The sequence below is a fragment of the Anopheles stephensi genome, chromosome 2, assembly GCF_013141755.1.
Source record: "Anopheles stephensi strain Indian chromosome 2, UCI_ANSTEP_V1.0, whole genome shotgun sequence".
Taxonomy (NCBI): domain Eukaryota; kingdom Metazoa; phylum Arthropoda; class Insecta; order Diptera; family Culicidae; genus Anopheles; species Anopheles stephensi.
Genome location: NC_050202.1, coordinates 31,670,927 through 31,687,762, shown reverse-complemented (window position 1 = coordinate 31,687,762; position 16,836 = coordinate 31,670,927). Strand labels below are relative to the sequence as shown.

Below are 16,836 nucleotides of genomic sequence, written 5' to 3'. Positions count from 1 at the left end.
TAGTGGGCGACTATGTATTTATTAATCATGAAGGACCGATGGCGTATTGCCAGGGAGGGCGACTACCTGTTTTTTTTTGAGTTCTGCCAAGCGAATGGTCTAATAGTTTAGAACCTGTCCTTCCTTCCATCCACTCCGACGCTTTGTCTGTAAAATATGTTGTTTATTGCATTTATGTGTGACGATGAAGGCCTGGCGATGATAGAAGGACTTGGAAGGGTATAAGCGTAATATCTATAAAGATCTAGAACAAATGCAAAGCAGAGAATAGACAAAGTATAGTGTTGGGGAATTACTAGTACTAAAAACCCATGGATGAACATAAGAAGAACACGCTGCACCTACTCACGAGATGTAATGTCCTATCACGATATAGGTTCTTGCTAAAACAGGACTTCAAATTTAGATAACGGAATCACAAATAACGAATACTCTAAATACCTGTCGCGACAGACGAAGCTGGGACCGTACAGAACTTTTATAGTCCCAGTACTCACATACGTCTCTGAGACATGGACTCTGTCCAAAACTGACGATGCCCTCTTAGCCGCGTTCGAGAGGAAGATGCTCAAAAGGATTTTCGGCCCCTTGGATGTGTGGAAGGACAATGGAGGAGCCGCTACAATGACGAGTTCTACGAGCTGTACGATGATCTCACCATCATGCAGCGCATTAGACTCACAAGGCTCCGATGGGCTGGTCACGTCATGACAATGACACCGGAGGACCCAGCCCGTAAAGTCCTTTTAGACCGTCCTCACGGACAGAGGAGGCGTGGTAGGCAAAAATTTAGATGGAATGATGGCGTTGATGCGTCCGCGGTATCGTGCGGTATCGTGGATTGTTGCAGCAGGCCAATACTGCAAAGCGGTTGTAGCGCCTGATAAGTAAGTAAGTAAGTAAGCCCCACGATAAGGAGCAGAGAATGTCTTTAAACTAACGTAAATTGTATTTTGCAACATTTTTTTGCACCAGCTTTAAGTGAAGTAGATATTATTTCAATTGTGTCTAAGAATGAAATTCAATAGTTATAGAAGGATACAGAAAAGGGTGAAAAACTCTGCATATATCGAAGAACTGAAGACGATTGCAACTAATCTCATGGTACATAGCAATTGTTGTGTCCCACAAAATCCCTTCAACAATGTATTTGACTAACCTTGGTCGATAGTTTAGAATCTCCAGCTTAGCTTACACTACCATCACCAACATCTGGAACAAATCCTCCCGAAAGTCGAATGTAAGCAACATGAAGAATATTTTACCAACGAGTCCAAATCACGCAACGAATTCGATCCCAACATGATCCATGGAGAATCATCTTCTTGTCATCAGGATTTACAGTCATCATACTGCCAACGTTCGAAACGAAAATATAAAAGAAAACAGTACAAATCCCATCAAACGCTACAGTTTCGTTTATGTATTTGTGTTTGCTGCGCTGAAACATTTATTATTATCATCTTCTCCTCTGGCTCACCGTCTCACGATATCCTACAGCTTTCGATCGGTTTTTGATAAAGCCCCTACGAAGGCGTCGTAGCACCATCTCACACACTTACAGTTACAAGATGTATATGTGTGTTTGTTTGGAATGTGTTTGAAAATGGATGACGACTCCTTAACGGCATTCGATGATACGTGCCACGGAAGCTGATCGCGTGCCCTCGCGCTATTTATGCACTCACATCGAGCCGCTTTTGTCTCGCACGTACCGTTACAACAAACACATAACGCCATTCAACATTGTTCTGTGTTTTTTTTTTTTCGTCTGGTCCTGCTTTCCACTGGGGAAGATGGAGAATAAAGCTGGCTTTTCAAATGCTGAATGGTTGTAGTTCTTTTGTAATGGATTTTTTCATATAAACATTTGTTCTCTTTTTCTTCCTTTCAATATGTATTTTTGTTGCTTTGGGAAGCTTTTTTACTCACGATTAATATCTATCTTCTTTTTTCTCTCTTTTTGGATGACCAGTTGACTCGTTTAAATGTACTGACGTTTGCTTTGCAAATAATGATCAAATCGATTGCACTAGTTACCATAACTATTCTCAATCCCCATTTTCTTATAACACTAAATGTCTAATGAGTTTTTGCTAAATAGATTCTAAACTAGTCGTTCTTTCAGTTTCACGGGGAGGAGGATAGGGACTAACAGGGAGGAATCGAGGAGGGAACTGGGGTGGGGATATTCAAATCTCACCTTTCACTGCTGCGGCCTGTACACATGCAAACAGATAATAAATTCCATTGCTACTCACTCGATGCACCCCCATTATCTACACGCACATTTGCTTTAATGTCATAGGGCTAACTGACTGGAGAGAGTTTAGTGTTAAAATTTCAATTCCAACTTGATTCCGTTTGTGAGCCAATTCCCTGGCGGAAATATTCAACCCCTTTGGTTCGGAAAACAATTCACCCACTAACTTTAAATATCCGCAGCCCGATGCGATAGCTCCTCCGAATATACTCTTAAATTTCGCTACCTTTACCGCCACACAAATCAGTGAATTTGCGAGCTGCTAGACCTTCAACCATTCACCGGTCACAATTCAGTTCAGGAACCGCTCACCTGTGCCGGAAAAAAGGAAGAAAACCCCCGGTTTGTCTAGATACATCCCTTTTGAGGTTTTTTTTTTCATTCGGGGCGGCATCGTGTCTTATTTACAGTTGAGATTTATTCTCCCGGGTACGGTCACTTTTACCATCCCGAATGTGAGCTTGATTTGGGGATTCGACCTCGGGGCAGCAATCGATCGAAAGGGCAAACACCGTCGTCTACGTAACAACAAAAAACCCTAAGCGAAGATTCTGGAATACAGAACCAAGGAATCGAAGCATTCCGGTACATTCCTTTTACGACTAATCTTGCCCGCTTTTAGCAGGGTCTAGAAGCTGGCAGCATTCAGCACGAAGCGCCAAGGCAGCCAAATCGACTTTAACTTGTTGCAAAAAGCGGATCGGAAGCTTTCACTGCTGGTCTGAGATTTTTTGCACTCACTTAGAAACTGGTGGCGATGGAAAGATTTATTGATTGGAAAATGGTTGGAAAATGGCTGCTGGAAATGCTTCCAATCGATTGAATTAATGTTTTTTTTTTTTGGTGCCCGCTGTGTCTTGTATCTGGTAAGTGAGAGGTGCATAAATGAAGAATTATTGCAGTGCCAATCAACTGCACGGAAGATATTGAGCAAAAGCGTGGCCAGCAGCTTCGGCACGTAAGGGTGAGCATATTGGCGAGAGAAATTAAATATCATGCATTCCTATTTACCATCGCCCGATCCGATCGATTGCATTCCCACCCGCTGTCGACGACAAGCATTCGTTATCGGTTTGCTTCTCGACCGATCAACAACCGATTTACGATCGTTTAGCGTTTACTTTTTTGTTGTTGCTGCTAGTTTCCTTGATTTTTGTCCTCACACAGCTTCCTGGTCGTCGTCAGCTGTGCTGTACCGATGCTATACGGTGACCTCCTGGATCTGGACGCGTTTCTTGAGCGTGGCCGTACTGCCAGCGGGTGGACCACCGGCCGTGTTCCCTGTGTTGGCTGTGGCCACCGGCCCCCCACCGTTCGCATGGTGGTGCGCATGATGATGATGGTGGTGGTGATGCTGATGATGGGGGCCACCCATCGACGATGGGTCGCTTCCGGTGGCGGGCGTGGTTGAGCTTACCAGGTCCACCGTTATGACGTTGCTGTTCGGTTGCGGTGGCAACGTTGCCATCTCGCAGTCCCGCTGCTGATAGTGATGCGGATGATGTTGGTTGAGGCTATTTACAAGGATGGAGGTCAGTGGCGCAATGGAAGAAGAAGCGGTGCAGGAGGAGGTGGAGGCGCTGCTGCTGCTGGTCGTGGAGCGGATCGGTGGTAGCGGAGCTTTGCTGGCACGTGGCAGCGTCTGATGGTGGCTGACGGTCGGCGTTATTGTCACTGCCGTGTGGGCGACGGTACTGCTGTGCGGTGAGATTAGCTGTGAAAAGGCAGATGAAAGAGAGAGAGAGAAAGAGACTATGAATTACTGGATGTCATTAAATTTGGGATATATTGAAGTACAGACCTTGGGTAAGGTGTTCATTAGAAGATTTGCCGACTATTTAATCAAGACGTTTTATTTTTTAGAATGCGTATGAGTAGAAAAAATGTTAAACGATACTAATCCAAACCCTGATAAAATAACGATACCGAATCAAAATAATCTTCATTTTATTTTATTCATAAAGAACGGCCTGGCCGTATTGCAATTATCTTCATTTTATCTTTCTTAGAAAAAACCAACTATCATGGCTTTTTTTACGATATTTATGAAGGATGGTAATCCTTGATAACAGATAGTAAAACCTCTCTGAGAAAGCTGACTGCTAGATATTAATCCCAGGATTCAGTGTTTCGTCGGCGTTATTCTCAAGAAAGCTTCAGGGAAGAAGATCAAAATCAATGAATCAAAGACGTTTAAATTATGATACAATTATGTCATTCTTGGGACACTTGTGATCTCTTAACAAGTAAAATAAATAGTAGTTAAATATATCAGACTTTAGATTATAAGGCAATATCCCTTGGACTGATGGAAGACGTTGTCCAGGGGACACTAGCTTTGAAGAGGTCGCTATCCACTAATCCCTACACTTCTATATGTAGACAGTGGAGGATCAAACACCTTGGAAGCCGTATCCGAGGTGGACTTAGTTTGTCTTTATAAGCACAGTACTGCAAGTCCCCTGAAAGAGGTCCCTTATACGAGACATCTTATTCCGTGCCCCAAAGTTTATTTGTCCTTCTAGTGATCTACCTTCTAGCTAACGGAGTGTCTGTCTGTGAAGGTCAGACAGTCAGAAATGTCAAACTGGAACCTGTTATTGTATATCACCAACACAGACAACGAAAATTGTTTATCCAAGTCAAGTGTGGGATTTGTTTCTACCACCACCACCTCAAAAGACTCGACTAAAAAGCCCCCGGGTCATGTTTTAATTTATTTTTTAAGTTGTATATAATTTCACGCGAAACGTAGATCGACTTCTTGTTGAACGTAGAACTGTTCGAGACAATACTGATATATCTCTAGTTAACTTTCTTTGTATCTAGTTCATGTAATAAAATGTACAAATGTGATGAAAAAATCTATTCAATTTGCAACATAGCAAAGTGAGGCCTACTGGTAAACTTAATTCAGTTCAATTTCAGCAAACAAAAGAAAATTCTATGATGAAGATGGTTGAATCTCCCCTGTGTTCAAAACACTTTGCTGTTTGACAAGCAGGAGTAATACATAGACTGCTAATTGTTTGTCTCTAGGCCAACAGTATGGGCTGAGTATGGCGTCCAGGCGTCATCCGTATGCCTTGCATGGCTCTTGTAAGAATGCCTTATGACTGCAATCGGTAGCATCGCTCAATGAACGTAACCGTGAACCAACTGCATAACATGTTACAGTAACTTGAATAAATCAGTTGAGAACAGCTTGAACCGTTTTTCTGAACTTGATTTACAATTATGCTAAGCATTAGGCGCTCTTGATTCGCCGAATTAATAAATATAAAAATTCATCAACTCATGTTCACCCAGGGAAGGCAACAAAACTATTAAGTATTACTGATGCAAAATCGCGCTACCAAGCTGAAGCTGCTGCTGCTGCTGCTGCCCACACTTGCCTTCGACATTAATCTCAATCCATACAATCTGACGCAGATTTGCTGGCGAGAGTTTTCATTAAATCTTCCCCAGGTGTGCCTCTCCATCCCTCGCTCCCATTGACACCCCCACGGGGGGGAAACAGCATTTTCAGTTAATTTTTCTCTCCATTCACCACTTTAGGTGGCGTTTCACTTTCGGGACCATCGCTTAAATGAATTAATTGAGCATTAAAGCAGGAGTGAACAGGGGGGCCCCGTTTCGTCAAGGAGGAAACACACGGAGGGACCGGCCATACATTATTCATGGAGTGTGTGTTGCTGTGCGCACATATAATTAACTGCTGAATAATCAACGGAATTCATCATCCTGCCGCCAGAGAGCGCGTCACCTTCGGGAGACGATCATCTCGAACCGGGGGGAACCTCAACAAGGAAGGTGCGCTTTAGAACGGACGCTTTCATTTTTCATAACAATAATTCTCTTGAAACAACGTCGGGTTTCGCGTTTTGGGATATGGTGTTTTGTGCGTTTGTGTCACAACAGATGTTGTTTTCCTTGCGAGGGGAAAGCTATTCTCGGCGAAGCATTTTTTTACCACCAAGCTTCAGTATGTCTATGATTGCGTAAATATTCTAATGAGCAAAGCTTCACGCATCCGGTAGCTTAAAGGTCGAAGGTTTTGAGGATTCTCTGTGAAGGTGAATATTCTTCACTCTGGTGATGAGCAGAACCGTCATACAGCAAACGGGTCGTGTGAGAAAATCAATCAATCAAATGCAAGCTTTGCGGTCAAGTCTAGGGAAGAAGTCTCTGGTCTGAATATATGTGTTGGGCGTTGTCAGATGCTAAATCTATGCTAAGAAGAAGCCAATGGGGAACCTTTACTGTCGGGATTGTTTTCCCCCTTCGCTCGCAGTTATGCTAATGCTGGCCTCCGACGGCCATGCCGGTCGCTACCCGACGCATGGTTTATGCTAGCGAAGATAAATCGATACGCATGATGGGGCAGTTTCTGGCCGTGATGAGATTATCGTGGATGAAATATTACCCACACCAATACGCATTAGAGTGCGAGCTTACACCGAGGGCTCGTCACGGGGTATGTCTGCAAACGATCCATTTCTACTGGTCACGTACTGGCCACTCACAGTGCGCACGGTAGGGAAAAATATGCGTCCGGCCGTAAGTGAAATGGAAGGAAGGAAGGAAAAAGAGTGTCCCGACCGTATCTGGAGAGTATCAAAAATTGTTTGACATTCCGCTGGAACTCGTGATTCCATCGGTAAGCTTCTAGAGCCTAGTGGGACTATCGGTAGATCGGTATGCAATGCATTGGGCCACTCATGTGAATGAAGCCGAGGGACAGATTTCGGGCAGTGAAAAAATGTGCGTAAGCAATTTTATCAAACATCCTAATACCTTTGGGCTAATCGCTTGGTGAACATTATGTCGAACAAATCAAAACTGAAATGGTGATGTTGTGTTTCTGCGTGAAACCCATGTTCGACAGGATGGCCGATGAGAATGTTATCTGGCGAGTAGAGATTTGTCGGTATTTTATTCCATTTGTACTACAGACTACGCTCAAAAAGATCTTAGTTTTTCAGTTCAAAATAGTCTCATTCAAAGTAAGCAAGTAAAACGCGTATTAACTTGCGGAGCTATTTTTTGAAGTCTATTGAAGGTAGAAAAAAAGGAATATAGGGATGATAGAGGATTTAAGTTACTTGGTTATGAAGAGATATGGAATACAGCTGGATGCTTAAGGATGTTTGAGTCGAGTTTTGATCGCAAAACATAAGATATGATCAAATTTTGTACGAGGACAGTCCATAATGCGCCAGTGACCAGAATACTTTCATAGTGTCTGGATGCACAGCACAGAAAATCAGAAATGGCAAACGAAGACCTGAATGTTCTGAAGCCTGAATACATGTTTAATAACGAAAAACCATCAAAAAATATGGCTCATACGGTCATGGCTGCGCCTAGTAAATTATAATGTTGAAATATTTGCTCTCCTTATAAAGAGACAAAATATAAAAATCGACGATCTTTTCGGTGGATCAGTCAAACAGTGGATCAGTGGATAATCAAGTCAATTAAGATTATTTTTCACGAATATCAGACTTAGGGTCAAGATTTAGCTTGACCTCTTCTAATACTCACATGAGAATATAATATTTAAAACCTATTGCCTATTGTGATTGATGATTCAACTTATGATTATAGCTTCTAAGGTTACATGGTTTACACAATCATTCGGTCATCGAAAAGCGCCTGAATGTTTTCAGGCAATGTCAGATTGTAAACCCTCAATTCAGCATATTGAATTTCAGATTGGTATGGCGAATGTTGTGTTGGACAAACAAAATGAGTAATAAGGCCAGTTTGATTTATTTTAAGTTTTGGCTTTAAAATGAACTTCTGTGTATTAGATCACTGAGTTTACTTAAAATTAATATCGATTATTATGGTCGTGTTCATAAAATACCACTTTTTAAAGTAGATTGTAGATGCGATGCAAAAATATGCAAAAGTAAGAAACTCTAATTTAGTTTGAAAATTTGACAACTTTAATCTTAAGTTTATCTTAAATTACAAAATTTGATTGAAATAAATTAATGTTAGATAAGGTAAATAAAAATTTAACATATACAAGTGCTACAATAATAAAAGTAAAAACATATCGTAGAAAAATATTAAACGGAGGTGCGATAATTTAATAACAAATTTATAACATTTAATAACAAATATATAAATATATATTATAAAATTCAAAAACCCCTATTCTACTGTATTTTTTATAAAATTGAATTATTTCAAAATAAAACGAAGCATCCAAATAATATATTCGTTGTAACCGATTCACTATTCACGTTGTCATTTTGTGTCTCACGCTGTCGAGTTGTGGGTTTACGGTGACAAAGTGTGAAGTTCGCAAAAACATCCAGGCGCTTTATAATGACCGTTTGACGTCAGTGGAAGGTCGGTAGACAGTGTAAACCCTGTATAGGTTATTTTCTCTACTTATTCGTTGGTTCAACAAACTTTTAGGTGATGCCTGCCATTTCTGGCTTAATAGACTTTATGATACTACGTAGTTGGATCTTCTTCTTCTTCTGTGGCACTACAACCTCGAGAGGTCACGGCCTGCCATTTCTGGCTTTTTGTGACTTAATTTTACCCGTAGAAAAGTAGTCAGCCTTTCGTACGGGGAGGCGGTCTGGATGGGATTTGAACCCCGGCCCTGCCGTGTGAAGACCGGCGCCGCTGTCGCCTCGGCCACTGGACCGCCCCAGAACGTAGTTGGATAGTCAGTCATTAAAATGGGGGAACGGTCTAGATGGGATTTGAACCCTGCCGTATGGAGGGTATAATTATATTATACTAATATAATTATAATATTAGTATAATATAATATATTATAATATAATATAATTATATTAGCGGTATAATTATATTCTTCCCAAAGTTCAACTTTATACTTTTTCAAGGTATTGAACTTTCTTCTTCTTGGCTGGATGACCCTACAGGTACATGTCTGTCAGCTAATGACCGGCTAGATTTATTCTACGGAGAGATTGTCTGGATACGATTTGAGCCCAGGCCATGTGAAGACCAGCGCGTTGTCGCATCTACCACCGAACCGTCGAAGCCATTGAGACAAAAACCTCTGAATCCAAACAAACAATATTATTTTTGCTTAGAATCATCGCTTATATCGTAAATGCCTTTAAACGCTTCCTATGTATCGAATATATCCACACGAATAGTTTGCACGACTGAACGGTTTCATGATCGTATTTTAGTATTTTTGCTTCTAGCACAATTAAACAACGACTCGTTTCGATTTTGAAATGTTTTAACCTTGTTTTTTCTTTAACAAATCATTCGTCCTACATTCGAAACTATGTGCCTGGAACGAAATGTTCCCGGAATGGTAAAACATGCAGGCGAAGCACATGCAGCCCCTCCGGGTTCGACGCTACCAATTTCAACCCCAAAAGCGTTCAGGTTTCGACCACTAGCCCACCAGACATTGCTCACGGTCGTTGTACAAATATAGTTGTGAGCTGGTTCCGTGCCCTTTCTCCTCCCAGCTCGTCTCGTTTTTCCTCCCCGACACAACCAGGTACAGGCCTACGCTTTTTTTTCCAATGTGGCCAACGCAATCGACAACCTTTGTTTGCCTATTTTCATGTGTCTCGCAGCAAATTGGCTGCTGGGTCGTGTTTCGATTCCCGTTTATTTCTCATTTTGCTCCACATTTACCCCGGGCTGTGAGTGAGAAGGCACTGCTGTGGGCCTATCATTTTCTGAAACAATTTTATCTTCCGATGGCGGGTTTTTTGTTGCTCTTCCTCGCCGTCTCGGTGCACAGAACCCCCATTGGGAGTATAAAAAGGAGGAAAATATACAGCGAGCAAAAAGGACGAAGATAGGCACACATAGGAAGCGTGAGAGACATCAGAGACATTTTCCGTTCATTTGAGGCCTTCTGCAAGCGCTCCACCCAGCTCCCGCGTGCTGCTCCCGGAAGGGTAAATATCAATTACCATTTTTTATCTTTCGAAGCATTTTCACAGCAGCGGTCCTGTTTTGTGTTGCTTCCTCGGGCATGCTGCGTGACGTTCCGCCCTCGTTATCTTGGCGGTGAAATTGAAGGAAGGACATCGTGCTTTAGATCGGTGTGGTGCGATTTCTGCCCTACTTACTTCCCATTTTGGGGTTCTTACGCAGCTTTTTTTTCTTTCATTGGGTACATTTTCTTCCATGGTTTCTTCCCTTCGGCACAATGCTTCCGGACTCTGTGCTTTGCGTTGAATTTATCGTGCTGCAGGGCATGGATGCGTATGCAAAAGGAAAAAACCAAAGGCATCGGCACCTTCGTTCATATTGGTATTATCTACCCTCGATGGCGGGGCATTCTATTCTATGCTTACCAATGATATCTCTGAAAGGACTTCAATTGGAGTTGTTCTGGCAAAATTTGAATAAAATTAGCCTCCATTTCAGGGATAATCTGGAGCGGGAAACGAGAATATAACAAGGAAACACTGTAACGAACTTGTAACCCTTTCATGGCACTTCCCCCGTCGCTTGTGTTTGATCAGTTTCGCCCTCGGGAAAACGCAAATTCCTTTGCTACACCCCGAAAAAGGCTTCAATCGACAAAGCCCAACGGGAAACCAGATGTGCAGAAGACGAAGACACTATCCTTTAAACTGGTTCGGACTGTCGAAAGACACTGGCGAACTGAGAAGCAAAACCTCATGTCTGGCGTAGCTGCTTTGCCAATCCCACTCGGGCATCAATCAGTCATGTGTCAGCCAATCGTGGCAACACCAAGACCAAGAACGGGCAAGATGAGCGGTAGCCCGTTTGCCGACGCAAGCATAAATCTACGATGGATGGTTGTTTCCTCCTGTCCTGCGATTCCACGATACGACGAGAAATGGAAGATAAATAAAATACAAAACGTTCTCCGATGGAGGAGATGGATTTGCTCGCTTGTACCGATTCGTACGATAATTCAATGTTTTCAATCGGTCACCCAGCATTCCGAATTGAAGAGCGGAAGAAAACGACCGTTGTACCAAGATAGATTGGGGCTAAAAATAGCTGGCGGTCTGCTGCCGTTTTTGCGGTACGAACAAGCGGCTGGCACACAAATCAGGGCGGCTTCGGGCGGCCGGCAATACACTCGGGCAGCTCGGTTTCACTCGGACGCATTTGATTGATGTGCGGACGAATGGACGCACAATTAAGGGATGGAATTTAAATTTGTTTGCCAATCGAATGAAGATCTGTTTGTTGAGATTTGGGTTTTTTTGTTGTTGCTGTTGTGCTGCCTTTGTTGTTGATGCTTGTTTGTTTGTCAGGACCGTGTCAGTGGTTTATCCGTGTGTCTTGGAGGTTGCATCAGTAATGAAACGTAATTGATGCTTAGCTCATAAGAAAAACAGCCTTATTTAATTAATAAAGTTAAAATTACAGTCACAGTAAAGCTCATTTTATGATATCTCGAGTTCCAAGAGCAATGGTCATTTCAGACGATGTTCTCGACGATGTGTTCTAGACACATATTCTGATAACTCATTTCCCCACAGATTCAGAGAGAGGATCAATGTGATAAAATCAATCCACCAGCTTGAAGAAAAGTCTTGCCGTGGTAGTGGTTTAAGTGGTTTAGTTGACTGTGTTTCAGAGGATCGCAATGTGTTTTGGGAGCTTGCAATCTAAAAACTCATGTTATTCAAAATACTATGAAATACGAATGCTGGTATGTCTCTTCCAGTCAACGTTCGTTGTGAATCCTAAGGACTATTATTGGAGATATGTGCTTTGAGAGCGTGCCGAGAAGAGGAATTAAGCAAGATCTGAGCTGTTCGACAGGAAAGATATCTTGACGGTAGGATAGTTATAAATATGGTGGACATATGATGAAGATGTTGTACTCATGTCCTATCTCTTCAATGACTCGTATGTTGGGTGGCATGCAACTCTGAACTAGTGTTGGGAGATTCAGGACTTAGAAGATTTTAAGCTCCAGTCTCTAGAAACATTCGAATCGGATTTGAATCCAATTAAAATTAAATAAAGTTTCGATTCGGATTCGACTGAGAATATATTGCAATTTTATAAGGATTCAATTCTGATACGAATGAGATTTGATTCGGATTCAATTGGAATGCGTTTGAGATTCGCTTGGGGTTCAATTCAGACCCAATTAGGACTCGATTGTGATTATGTTGGGATACGATTGAGACTCGATTGGGATATGATTGGGATTCGTTCAAGATTGATTAAGAATTCAAATATAATTTAATGGAGTTTTTTGTGACTAGGATAGGTATTGTATTTGGAGGTCCGGTAGCCGAGGCGATAACGGCGCCGGTCTTCACATGGCAAGACCTGGGTTCAAATCCCATCCAGACTGTCTCCCCGTACGCAGGGCTGACTACTTTAACACGGGTAAAATTAGGTCACAAAAAGTCAGAAATTGCAAGCCGAGACCTCTCGAGGTTGTAGTGCCAAGGAAAAAGAAGAAGGTATTGGATTTGAATTTGTCTTAGGATTGGGATTCAAAAATTATAATTTCCATTACAATCCAATTGAGACTGGATCGGCATTTGTATGGGTTTAAGATTCGATTTGATTGAGATTCGGTTCTATTGAGATTAAATTGAGAATCGATTGAGATTCACTTGAGATTCGATTGGGATTCCATAGGGACTTTGATAATAGGAATAGGAATAATAGGAATTGGATCGGTATTCTGAGATTCAAACACATACAGGGACTCTTTTGTCCCATTACCACTATGAACTTTTTTGGCTCATTTTTCAAATCTTTGTTATTTGTAATAGCAATGAATTGTGACCCCACGACGTCTTGGTTATGAAGCTAAGCTTTAAAGCGGTATACCTTTAAACCGTATTCAAATGTTTTCCGGGAGGTAAGGTAAATAAAAGACGATTGTCATGCAAGGTGTGTCCCAAACTTAAGCAGGTTCGTATGAAACTGCTCCTTTTGGTACGGTTTAAGCCAAGATTATGATTTTCGATCTTTTGTTCGGTGTTATGTATCTCGCTTCCGCCCCATTACCCATGGACTAAGCTTTGCTATTGAATAAAGTTGGGAGACTTTATTAGAACAACGCAACACGCACGCATGCACAACGAGCGTGCGTGGTGGGTGAGTGAAGGTGGCATGGTCTTAATGAAAATGTCAGAGAATGATTTAATCAGAAGGACGCATGCTACCCGCATGCTAGACGTTGCATGCGTAAGCGCTGGAGAAGAAAGAGCATCCGAGATTGGAACTTCCGGAATCACTCACTCCGTCCAAAGCTCCTGAGGAGGCTGCTGTGGCTACAAGGTACGCTTACGAACTTCGAAGAAAACGGCAAGGTTCACGAGGTTGAGAATAAATTGAAAGAAGAGCGGTTTTTGGGATGAAAGAAATTGATTCGTATTGCTCATACACACAGAAAAAAGGCAAGAAACGATCCACGACGAAATTGCAAAACCGAAATGATGCGAAAGAGAGTGAGCGGTTGCAGGAGTGCAGGGTGTGGCGGGCACGTTAAGGGACAGCTGTACCTTTTCGGAGTGTCATTCCTGTGGCACCCACACATACACACACACAAATTCTCCGGCCGATAGCAAGATCGAGGCGATGGGGTAAGTGAGCAAAAATAAAACGTCTGTGCCTCGAGTCTGAGCCACAACCCGGGAACGGAAGCCACCGCAAACCGAGCCACCAACCAGAGCGGAAGGAAACCCCACCAAGCCCCCTCCCCCTCCCCATTCCTTCGTCTTCCCCCTGGTTGCCCTCTTTTTGTGGTATTAATGGAGTCCATTAACGACATTCAGCTTCCATTATTCGTCAGCAAATTGAGATGAATGAACGATGGCAGCGTCCAGCCGTTTTCTTTTTCTGCCACACTGGACCCGATCGAACCGGCAGTGCTTTGGAGAAAGTGTGCTTGGTCACACAAACACACAAAAACCGGGTAGCAGCAGTAGCAAAAAACCCCGGCAAAACTCCAAAGGATCGGGTGCTGATGAAATGAACGTGGTTTTGTGACGTTTATTGGCATTTCCTTCGGTCGAATTAATGTTGACCTAAACAATCACCGGAAGGAGCGGAGGGTGCAGGGTGACGACCTGGGGCAGCGAGCAAGGGAAAGGGGTAAAAAACAGATTTGCAATCAGGCAAGCTCGTCTTTTCGGTGCTTCCAGTGATTACGCTGTAGAGGTATGTTAAAGGATTATCGTATTCATTAGAGAGCTGGGAGCATTAGAAGCTCTCGGATGTTTGACTGTTCGGATCAATTTGAACGGAAAAAGATGAAAAGGCTTTCATAGCTTTTCGTTCTGCTTGGCAAAAAAAGGCCGGGAGAGCAACCAATCATTATTTGCCTTTGTATGTTTAGGAAACTTGAAAGTAGTAGCTTTACTAATGAATTTAGTGATGAAGTATGCAATCGTGAGTTGTGGATGTGTGTGTGTATTTGGATAAGAGAACATTTGGAAAGGGTCTTTCTTTTATTTGCTTGGTTTTATGCAGAAATGTTAGATAGATAGTTGGCTCGAAAACCGATGCATCTTAATTATTAGAGTTAGATAACTTTGAGATTTTAGGCCGAACCTGAATGTCTCGTATGATAAATGTGCTATTATTTGACTGTGCAAAATAATAAGCATACTACAACCTCTACTGCACTAGGTCCGGTGGCCCTTTAAAGGACCTTTAAACAAGGACCTTTCTAAGTTCTAGAGCCAAAAAGCAAGCAGAAAAAAGCTAAGCTTTAAGCTTTTGAAGAAGAATTTTGGTATTTTTTTTTAAATCATCAATCACTGAAATTTATGCACTTTAAAAATATAAAATAAAGGAAATCGTTGAGGCCCCTCGAATTGTGATACTAGAGGGAAACAACAGGATTTCCCTCGCCAACGAGGCCCCTTAACCCGAGCGGCCGCTCCTTCCGCTCCTAGGTTGATCCGCCACAGGATCACATACTTGTCTTATTGACTTGCTTAATCATGTCAACTACATTACGGTTTACTTAATTTATTGATACCACGTAGTAGGGGAAACCCAACATCATCATATACAAATCCCATCCAGACCATCTCCCCGTACGTAGGGCTGACTACTTTAACACGGGTAAAATTAAGTCACAAAAAGTCAGAAATGGCAAGCCGAGACCTCTCGAGGTTGTAGTGCCAAGGAAGAAGAAGAAGTAGGGGAAACATTTGGTTCTAATGTTTGTAATAGGCATGTGAAATTTTAAGGCAACTGACATTCCGAGACACACCGCAAAGGCTCGCCACTAGGTAGTCGAAGAAAGTTTGTAGTAATATAACAGGTCTCAATATTTTAGGTCTCAAATCATGGTTTAAGCTATATTATATTGTTGCTGGTTTATCTCCTCTTTTTCAACCTCGAAAGTTTCGTCTACTGAATTAAGCTATCAGTAGCACAAGCATTCAGTAATCAGACCACTAAATGCCATTATTTATCATCAATAATGCTCAAAAAGTCATTGAAGATAGGATGAACCACATAGTAAAACTTGTCCTCACTATTATGGGTAGCTTAAAGAAACAATTAGACAATACGGCACGACAATATTACGAAAACCAAAAATCCAAAAATTATGTCGTAAAATGATGAAACTCTCTGAGTCGCATTCGCGAAGAGAGACACAGAAGTTTTTTTTAACTCCGTATGAGTGAAAGGAATATCACATGTGCAGGAGCTGTAACAATCAAGAGTTGCACGCATTGTATGGTGATGCAAATCAGGCACGCCTGGTTCCACGTGGGCTGGACATGTCATAAGAATCGTGCCGGACGGCCCAGACCGTAAAGTCTTTTTTGACTTTTAGACTTTGTCTCATGGACAAATTAAGCAAGATAGGCTCAAACTGAGATTGAGTGATGACGTTAATACGTCAGCTTGAAAGTCCGGGATTGGCAGACGACGACGCTATACTGTGATCGGAATCTAGGACATCTACGTCATGTCAAGACCGTGCAGCAGATATAAGTTCTGATGACACACCTTCACATAATCGTTTTCTTCTTAAACCAGCAAGTGTTTCCTTAAGGACTGTCTTTCTGAAATTAACTGCACATTAATTCTAAGAGTACCTTCTACCACTGCATGTAGGACTTCATTTATAAACATACGCTGCAATTAAAAAATGCATTAACTGCTGGCGAAGGACCACAAAATAATCCTTCATGTATATATAACAGTTAGGGACATTTAGCTACCATGGAACCTAAAATTATTTTCTGTAACCATTTATTTGCTCCAGAAAAAAGGCCCCGCATAGCGATCAACATTCATGACCATTATTTTAAAGAGCTTTTACTAATGCGTCACTGACTCAATTGCCGGGTGTACAAACAATGCCCGCCTAAATGAAACCATTTTGTTTTGCACTGAAGCATAGCACGGAGAAACGCTTACGCCAGCTCCGGCGGCAGCAATAAAACCAGACGAGGGACAAAAACTTTCACGTACGCTTTCGCTTAAGCAATCCCCTTTTTTCCCGCCCATAACACGCACGTACGCCTTTTTTACCGAAAAGACTGAGTACGAAAAAAACATACAAATAGAAACACACGCACACACACAAACACCAGCAGGAACGGTGGTCCTGGCGAAGAGTA

The 16,836-nt window shown here is 42.1% G+C and overlaps 1 protein-coding gene across 3 annotated transcripts in view; it reads right to left on the bottom strand.

The window, feature by feature from the left end:
• Positions 1 to 1,395: 1,395 nt before the first annotated feature.
• LOC118503178 (neuroligin-4, X-linked-like) overlaps positions 1,396 to 16,836 on the bottom strand; it is a 170,577-nt gene continuing 155,136 nt past the window's right edge. For all 3 annotated transcript variants that reach the window (XM_036036151.1, XM_036036153.1, XM_036036152.1), the window contains one exon: positions 1,396 to 3,977. In XM_036036151.1, coding sequence (XP_035892044.1) covers positions 3,465 to 3,977 — 513 coding nt within the window. In that variant the 3' untranslated portion in view covers positions 1,396 to 3,464. The remainder of the gene's footprint in view (positions 3,978 to 16,836) is intronic.